This window comes from Culex pipiens, chromosome 1 (genome assembly GCF_016801865.2).
Source record: "Culex pipiens pallens isolate TS chromosome 1, TS_CPP_V2, whole genome shotgun sequence".
Lineage (NCBI taxonomy): Eukaryota > Metazoa > Arthropoda > Insecta > Diptera > Culicidae > Culex > Culex pipiens.
In genome coordinates, this window is record NC_068937.1 from 49,132,193 (window position 1) to 49,141,674 (window position 9,482).

At 41.0% G+C, this 9,482-nt stretch overlaps 2 protein-coding genes across 2 annotated transcripts; one reads left to right on the plus strand and one right to left on the minus strand.

Annotated features, from left to right (window-relative positions):
• Positions 1-3,047: 3,047 nt before the first annotated feature.
• LOC120419697 (cathepsin B-like) lies at positions 3,048-4,315 on the minus strand. Its single transcript, XM_039582484.2, has one exon. The coding sequence runs from the start codon at positions 4,156-4,158 to the stop codon at positions 3,097-3,099; it is 1,062 nt and encodes a 353-aa protein (XP_039438418.1). The 5' UTR covers positions 4,159-4,315; the 3' UTR covers positions 3,048-3,096.
• Positions 4,316-5,754: 1,439 nt separating this feature from the next.
• On the plus strand, positions 5,755-6,843 carry LOC120419698 (cathepsin B-like). The gene has a single exon (XM_039582485.2). It carries the CDS (start codon positions 5,779-5,781, stop codon positions 6,802-6,804), a length of 1,026 nt encoding a protein of 341 aa, XP_039438419.1. The 5' UTR covers positions 5,755-5,778; the 3' UTR covers positions 6,805-6,843.
• Positions 6,844-9,482: the final 2,639 nt, after the last annotated feature.

Below are 9,482 nucleotides of genomic sequence, written 5' to 3' on the forward strand. Positions count from 1 at the left end.
TGATTGATTATGAGTGCCCCGAGTGCATCGAGAGTGAATAAATTGGTTTATGACCGATGGGGCCAATCGTCTGTGGCAGGGGGAGATAAAATCAATCAACTAAATCGCTTTACAGCGTATTATCGCGACCATGATCGGATCAACCGAGAGCGCGCGCGAAAAAGGCGCCAAATGCGATTAATTCTCCGGACACGATGGCAATGTGCTTGGAGCATAAATATTTATGCTTTTTCGGTGGCGATGAGGGGTAAGGGGATTGTGAGTTGGTTACATTGGAGATGAAAGATTAATACATTGTGACAATTTGCGGAATTAGGGGATACTTTGTAGATCAAACGAATTTCGCGGCGTGACTAATTGGGATTGCACAATTTAGGGGTGCGAAATCAATTGGGTGTATTTTAAATAACTAACGAAATTTATTGAAATAGAATTGGGTAGATTGATTGATGCAGTTGCCAAATTGTACGAGATTTAAACATTGATTTTTTTTTTTAATTTTGAAATTTGGGTTTATTTAAAGGCCTCAAGGAAACAAAACAATCAAATCCCCAAAACAAAGATTCAATGCTTTCAAATCCCAACAAGCAAGTGAGTAGTCCATGATTGATGATTCTTCCCACCAAGGAATTCTCATTTTTCACGCACATTTTTCCTCCAAATCAACCACCGGTGAATTGAGATGGGAGTAACTTGCTGACACGACACTTGAATGGTTGTGGAGATTGATATCTCATCATCGTCACCCTTCCAGATAAGAAGAAAGCGGAGCACAATCTGCATATATATGCAAATTTCAGAAGTTGGTGGGCGGAAACGGCCCATCCATCGATCATACTCCAATTTCTCGAGCCATCAACCAACTTGGCAGCCAGTCAGTCAGTTCAGCAAACGAAAAGGTTAATTGTAATCCTCTGAAGAGGGGCGGCCGTCGACCAAAGATAACGATCTCCGGCATCAAATGGGACGATGACGACGGCACAAGAAACGCCTAGAAGTAGGTACCCGCATGTCGCAATTCTTACAAAGGAGAGATTCTCAGCCGTTTTCATCGTTCAACTCGAACGACAACCGACGATTCATGAATAAATTGTTGGCTGGTCGGGGCATAAAAATCAATGCTGATTGACAGCTCTTTCTTGTGAAAAAATGAAAATGAAAATAATCGATAATAAGCCTTATTCAGCCGAGACCGTGTCGTTTCGTCACGGAATCCGAAAGGATCTATTAACGTGGTGTATTGTATTTCGAAGTTGCATTAAGGGGATGAAGATGACGGGAACCGGGAGATTTAGGGTTACACCGCTGGAACAATTCATAAATCAACGTGTAAATGTGACATTTACATGTAATTGGATACGTGCCTTTAATCGGATTGGTAAGTGCGAAGAAGGTCTCAGACTGCAAGTAATTAAAATTTTGTTCGAAGGATGACATTTTTTTTCTTGGTTTTGTGTGTGAGTATTTCGATCAAATATGTATTTAATGTTTAACACTTGTAGCCCCAACGGGGTCAAAAAAGTTGGAAATGCAACTTGACCGGCTCTTTGAACCCTTGGAAAAAGGAGGAAATACATTTTTCATTGTACCTTATGGAAGCCACATCTGTTTAAGATCTACCTTATTGGAGGTGATTCTTGAAATCCTTCCGGATCGAATGCAACAAGAATAATCTAAATCGGTTGAGCTTTCGTCGAGATACAGCCGGTTGAAGTTGCATTTCCAAATTTTTTGACCTCATTGGTGCTTTGCGTAAGTTTGGCCCCGTTGGTTCCACAAGTGTTAATCGACTTGTTCCGTGAAAAACATCATTAACAAAATTATAAAAAAATGTCACTTAAAAATTATTATTATTAGTTTATTGTTTATTCGTCAAGCTTATGTAGACTACTTACAATTTTCTTACATACTAGATATTATTTCTATTGTACAGATTTTTTCGTAGTTCCGGTTTAGACATGTCGAAATGTATGTACTGTGAATTTTCATTATATTATATTATTATTGTATGGATATTAGCATGAAGAAAACCAACCTTCCCAGAGGTTGTGCAACAAAGTTTAATTCATATAAAAATATCACAAATCAGATTTGATAAAGTCATTTGAGGATTTTTGTTAACTCTAAATACAGCACATAAAACCCAAACTGTTTTTGATATACCCCTATTCTACGTCGATTCATCGAAATTTCATCAAATTGCCCGCGATGATCATCAACCCGTAACTGTCACAAAAACAGAGGCACTTAATTAGTGACAACCACGGGTTGATAGAAATCTAGAATATCCCACGGAGGCAATAAAAACTGGAACTTTACTAGCGATGCCCGCGGCTTATCGCGTCAAATTTATCGCGAGTTTTGAAAAGTTCGGTTACCCTTCCCTCCAAATTTGAGGGGACGCTATTGAGGTCATAAAGTGTCCTGACACCTCGCGAGGTCTAATTTATGGAATATATTTTGTTTCTAAATTTGTATCGGGGAAAAGGGATCAACATTTAGATTAAGGGGAAGTGAGGGTGGACGCTTTCGATTCCGATATTGATTGAATCGTGAGATCCGAATTCCGATAGTGATCGACACTTTTCTCAAGAACCGCTTCGCACCTTTTAATGCTACCCGCATTAGTCACCCCTCGGAAGCAACACATCTTTGAGGGTTAAAATTAATTATACACACAGTCCAGTCTCAAAGAAACGATACAGAAAATGATACAATGCAGTGAAAAACAACCACGTGGTGTCATATGGCAACCTCCCCTTTCACCTTTTCAGCGTAAACAATTATTACACGCAGACCTGGCCAGGCATACTTATGCTACGCGTTGTTGTTTTTTTGTTCACCTTCCTGTGGCGCAATTACGGGAATCATCACGCCATCTGGCGCGGAAACCGCGACGCGTTCGGTTGTGGACTTTACCTATTGGAATGCTTGCGGATGAGCTCTTACCGACTAGGAAGAATTACTGAATGAAAATGTTTAAAAAATGTATTTTTTGGTATTGCATAGTCTTTTAATTTTTGGGTTGAACAGAAAAAAAGTAACAATTTATTTACTTCAGGACTTCTTTATTATGCCCGATTTTGAAGAATTCACTCAGTAATCGTACTCAAACATCTCCTTGTGCTTGCGGTAGTGCGGCAGTCCGGCGTGCACATCGGACTCAATGCCCAGATGGTTCTCACCGCGGACGATCTTGAAGAAGCCGTGATCGCCCCAGTCCTCACCCCACGAGTTGCTGCACAGCCAGTACTTGGTGCCGTTCTCAACGCCCCAGCCGAGGATCTTGATGGCGTGACCTCCCTCCAGCGGTCCCGTCACGTGACGGTACACTCCACTCTTGTACGTCTTGAAGTCCAGGTACACCTGGAAGGCCGCCTGCACGGGACCGTTCACGAAGATCTCCTCCATGATGCGGTGCTCGTCCGCGACCACGGAGTACGCTACGCGGCCAAAGCGACGATCCTTGGAAACGTCCTGAACGCTGTAGCTGGATTGGCACTTGCGGGAACACTTCGGAGCGTCGTCATCCTCATCCGGGGAGTGGCACGTGTCAAACGGATACGAGTGGCAGCCCTGCTTGGAGTTGTACGGACCTCCGCTGGAGACTCCCTTCTGGACCCAGTAATCCCAGGCCGGTCCGAGAACTCCTCCCTGGCAGCCGTCTCCACAAGAGTGACAACACGAGATCAGGTCGAACGATCCGAACGAGAACGTGGTATGTTCCGGCGAGTGAATGCACCAACGATCGGTGAAGGCCTCCGCGGCGGAAATGGCCCAGCACGATCCGCAACAGCCCTGGTTACGGATCTCGCGCAGACTCGAGCACTGAGGCCACTTATCGCGGGCATCAAACTGCTCGGGCAGGTCGATATCCTCCTTCAGGATCAGGATGCCTGGCTTGAGCCGCTTGGACTCCAGTTCCTCCATGTTGACTCCGACGCGGTACGAGGACAGCGGCTGTCGGGGTGCTCCAGCGGTCCACGAGTTGGTTCGGTTGCGGACCATGGCGGCGATGTTGGCCGAGGCGCGACTCGCGGCCTGCTGTTGGGGTGAGTTCTGGTTCTGGCCAGGGACCTGAGCCTGCTTGCTGAAGCTGCTGCTGTCAAAGGACAGAGCAGCCTGGCAGCACACCAGGAGCAGAAGTGCGCGGATCATCGTGAAGGGTTGAGTTGGGTGTTGTGTTCACCTTCCCGAGGGTTGAGTGAAACTGGTGATGGAGGATCCAGTGGGGACTTTTATATTTGTGATGAAAATGAGCGTATTGCGATTTTCTGTTTACAATCTAGATCAGTTCGTTGTACTCTTATCAGCAGATGGTACAAGATTGTAAATGGACAACCCCCCTTAGACTGATCAACTGTCTCGATTGCATCCGTTGTTTTGAATAATCAAAGCAGGTTCATCATCTCATGTTTTTTGTTGTCTTCCTCACATACATTGAACTTCTGTATTAACTGGGATGAGAACAAGACGGTATAACTAGCCCACTTAAAAAGCAGACAAATACAAAAAACAATAACAAATCAAATTGAACTAGGGGTCAGCTGGGTGCTGAATAGTGGTTCGCAAAACGGCCTCAATTTTGAACTGTCAAAGTGGAACCAACTTACTGTTCGCCAAATGTAGAGAGTTTTGTGATTGATCATTAAAAATTGTTTTTTTTTCTTTTTTGAATGAATAAAAAATGTGTGGCTTTAATAACCTGAAGTTGAAGTCAACGTCGACGTCGTCATTTTTTATAATTATGAATGGAAGTTGTTTATGGAGTCAATGCGGTTGTATCCATCCAGAAGCTGCCTTTATTGTTTGATTCCGTTTGAAAACCTACTGGTTTAGTGAAAAACAAGTTGGATCAGCTTCGTTAGTGTTTTTTTTTTCGTTGGACCAGGAAGCTTCCAAAATCAGCCAGGGAATTTATCTGTGACATTGCAGAATTTCAAATACCTTTTCTTACCGATCGAAATTTAAAAACACGCAACATTTTTCAGTAAAAATGTAAAAAAAACTAGACAAAATAAAAAACATGCTACTGTTTATAAAACAGTTCATTTACCAGCAAGAAAAAAGTCATGCTTGTGCTTGAACAGCCTCCTACTTTTTGGATGTAAACAAAGTGGGATCAGTCGAAAATCACGTTACGCATTTTCTTTATGCATCTCCCAGTAAATGCAAAATCTAGCTCAATTAAAAAAACTTTTTTTTTCGTTTTTTAATGACATTTTAAGTCAAAATCAAACGATATTTGAAAAGTTAACTTTTTGAACTAATTTTGTTTACCAAAATACTAAAGTTTTATAAAACAAACATTTCATCGGTAGCCCCCTCGTTCTTTTAGTTCATTCCAATTAGTGAGTAGTATCCGGCAACTGGACTTTATTCATAGTACAGTTTCTGAACAAGTACAGTACAGTTCTAAACAATCGACAACTTCTTCAGAGAGCTTTAGTCATAATATTGATTATAATATAGAACAACAACATACATTTCTAGTCTTTATTGAAGGACCAACATGGTTGACATGAAATTCTTGATTCTTAAAAATGACCATAATTGACAATTTAATTTTTGTCGTGCTCACTCTTCATTGGCAACAAATACGTAGTATCAATTTTTCAAATGCAAATCTAAACACCTGATAAGCGCTCATTGACCCGTTCAGATGATCTACAAACAAACGCAACCCGATCAGACCACGTTATAAAACCAAGCTAACCCTCATCGCTCACCAAGTTTCATTCCACCCTTCGGTGAGTGAACACCTCGAACCTCCCGAAGATGTTCCGCGCCGTCCTAGTGCTGGCCGTCGTCGGCCAGGCCGCGTTTGCCCAGTACGGCCGCCCCTCGGGTAGCCAATCCGGCAGCTTCCCTCCGTACGAGGCTACGATCTCGATCGCCGAGAAGGTACGCCCACTGGCAACCACCTGGACTCCGGGAGCGAACCCGTTGCCACCGCACCTGTACCGGACCGGTGCCAAGCGCGAGGATCTGGAGAAGCACCGACTTCCGCTCGGAATTCTGGTCGTCAAGGACCACATCGTGCTGCCGGAACGGTTCGACGCCCGCGACCGTTGGCCAGAGTGTACCAGCTTGAAGCAGATCCGCAACCAGGGCTGCTGCGGATCTTGCTGGGCTATTTCCGCTGCGGAGACCTTCACCGATCGTTGGTGCATCCACTCGGAGGATAAGGACCAGTTCTCGTTCGGAGCGTACGACCTGCTGTCCTGTTGCCACTCGTGCGGTGACGGATGTCAGGGTGGAAACCTTGGACCGGCTTGGCAGTTCTGGGTTCAGCGTGGAGTCTCCAGCGGTGGTCCGTACAACTCCCGTCAGGGATGTCATCCGTACCCGGTTGACGTGTGCCATTCAGCCGATGAGGACGCCGATACCCCCAAGTGTACTCGCAAGTGTCAGTCCACGTACAACGTGACCAACGTATCCGACGATCGTCGCTTCGGGCGTGTGGCCTACTCTGTGGCCCAAGACGAGGAGCGCATCAAGGAGGAGATCTTCCGTAACGGACCGGTTCAGGTGTCCTTCGACGTCTACCTGGACTTCAAGGCGTACAAGACTGGAGTGTACCGGCACGTGTTTGGCCCCATGGAGGGAGGTCACGCCGTCAAGATGATCGGCTGGGGTGTTGAGAACGGCACCAAGTACTGGCTGTGCAGCAACTCGTGGGGTGAGGACTGGGGTGAGCGAGGCTTCTTCAAGATCGTCCGCGGGGAGAACCACTGCGGCATTGAGTCCGATGTGCACGCTGGACTGCCGCACTACGCCAAGCGGGATCAGATCAACTACTGAGAAATGTGTTGAGTGAAAAATACAGCTCATTAAAATCAACCAGAATTTTGAATTTTTCATTCACATCGACTGAATAAATTAGAATAAACAATTCCCACTTACACAACTCGTCTTAATCGCGCAGCTTGTCAAACGTGCATTTGAGCTGAATTTAGTTAACACCTAAACTCCCAAGCTCAAGAAAAAAGGAGAGTTTCCACACAAATTTCCCCCTTTCCTTGAGTAGCTTTTAAGAGAGATCTAAACTTGCCATTCTGCCTATATTTCCTCCTATTTGATTAAAATAATGATCAAGGATATCAAAACTCCAAGTACCATAATCTGGGGCGAATCGGGACTAGAGTCTGAATAGGGACAGCAGTTTTTAGAGCACTTAAAACTTTTAAATTTGGAAATGGGTGTACACATTTTGTTGGTCTGAAACCAACCAGCGACCAACCAGAAAAATCAAAATATTGTGCTCCAACATGGTTAAAACGACTGTTCCAATTCGCCCCATGTGTCCCGATTGACCCCAGTTTACGGTATGTAAGGTTGTTGTTTACAAGTTCACAAAAGTATAGTAAAAGTTTGAAGTTTTTTTTTAATTTGATGTTTTTCTCTATTAACGCAAGTTTCCCTATATGAACCTAACAAAATGGGTATCAAAGTTCATAATGTTGAAGCACCAACTCAAAACTGGTCTTCGGGTATGCTTTAGTGTGACTGGTCAACCCGGAACTGTTCCCGGGGACTCCGTAGAACCCACAGAGTGGTCAATATCAAAGTAAAAAACTGCAAAATAGGAATGAAATATCCCAAGTAACTTTATTAAACCAACTAGTCAAGGGTTTCTAGCATGGCCTCAGACTGGCAAGTAATTAATAATTACTTTGTTTTTTTTTTAGCTGGTAATTAGGTAATTCTTTAATTACTTAGTAATTCATGGTAATTAGAGTAATTTAAAATAATTAATTGGTAATTAAAGTTATTTTTGAGTAATTACAGTAATTGATTTTTTTAAATTGTACCTTTTTTTTAATCTATTATAACAAAATCTAATTAATTTCAAATAAGAGTGAAACACAAAGATTACAAAAACTGATTCTGTATGTAGAAGGCCTTATTCGCCATAGTTCTCTCCTAAAACTCTCCTAAAATTTATTTTTATCATGTTGTTTATCGAACTGATTAACAACGAAAGGCCATGATATATTACCCAGTGAAAAATGTTTTGTTAATCCGAAATCTATTCATTTCTATTAAGTTATTATAAAAATATGTTTTTTTTTTGCAAAAACTACATTAGAATCGATTATTTTTTTATGCTTTTCCAAAAATTATTTGAAGTTTTTGTGGATCAAATATTTAAAACCAAAATGTACTTAATTATCATTGAAATAATCAAAGTTTTCAAGTGATGGCCATTTAAAAATCAATAAAAATAAAAATATGTTTTTTTAAATATTTTTTCATCATCTGCAGAAATTGGCAGTCCTGTAATATCTCTCTATTAAGAGATTAGCTATTTTCCCGAAAAATTTCCAAATATTTCTGAGACAAATGTTTATGTAATGTAAAAATCAAACTCAGTGAAATTAAAATCGACTAATATTCAGATGCAATTGAATCCAATGTTAATGTCACGTTCCACATTATCTGTATTTTCAGTAACAGATTTTTTAAATTTGCTTCAGAGAAAAAATGCAAAGCTTGATATTGCCAATGTTTGAAAAACTTTTTAAAACTTAACGTTATTTTGATGAATTTCACAATTCTCAATCTTCTTGAGAAAATGCAAATATTTGTCAAAGTTTTTGTTTAGCTCAAATAGTCAGGGGGCCTTTTTCACAAAAAATTCTATATATTAATGGCATTCAACTTTGGAAGCTGAACATATTATTGAAATTCATATATTGAAGTAAAACAGTACAATTTTTTTTGCCTTTCTGACAAACATGACTTTAAAAAACGTAAGTCAACTTAAATAATCTTCATTTGCAATTGATTAACAAGGGTTCGGTTGATTTGTTCACGTTTCAATAAGGAAATTTCGAATCAGATAATGAACAAGTTAAATTGGCCATGAAACAATTATTATTGTTAATATCCAAAGTTTTTTTTAAAGCTATTGTGTTTCATATGTTTTTAAAACCTATTAAAAAAAACTCTAGATATCAATTGAGCTAGTTTTTTTACCGAAAAATTGTATAATTAAATACGAATGTAAATTTTATAATAAAATAAAAAATTCCAAATTTCAAACCAATTAACTCGCTGTAGGATATCATGTAAACATCACTCAAAGTTTCAGCGCTCTCTAGTTGGGGGCATTTTTGACGTTTGATCGCCTATATCTATTTTCAATAAAAATTATACGTAAAAAAAACAAAGTAAACAGAATAATTATTGAAAGAGCTATTGAATGATCTATTTATAAATAATTTAGTTTAGAACCGTAGAAATGAATACTTAAATATAAAGGAGCGGCCGTGGCTGACTGGTTACGGTGTTCGCTTTGTAAGCGAATGGTTCTGGGTTCGATTCCCATCTGCTCCCAACGAGAAAGTTAAGTACACAGAATTTGAAATGATGAATATGAACGAAAAATCAAAGTCGCTCGAGGCGAGGTTCGATCCCCCGTCCTTTGGGTTGGTAAGCAAAAATGCTAACCACTAGGCCATGACGACTTGGTAAGC

Bases quoted from the DNA above. Each gene is read 5' to 3' on its own strand.
- LOC120419697 (XM_039582484.2), bottom strand. From the start codon at position 4,158: ATGATCCGCGCACTTCTGCTCCTGGTGTGCTGCCAGGCTGCTCTGTCC.
- LOC120419698 (XM_039582485.2), top strand. From the start codon at position 5,779: ATGTTCCGCGCCGTCCTAGTGCTGGCCGTCGTCGGCCAGGCCGCGTTT.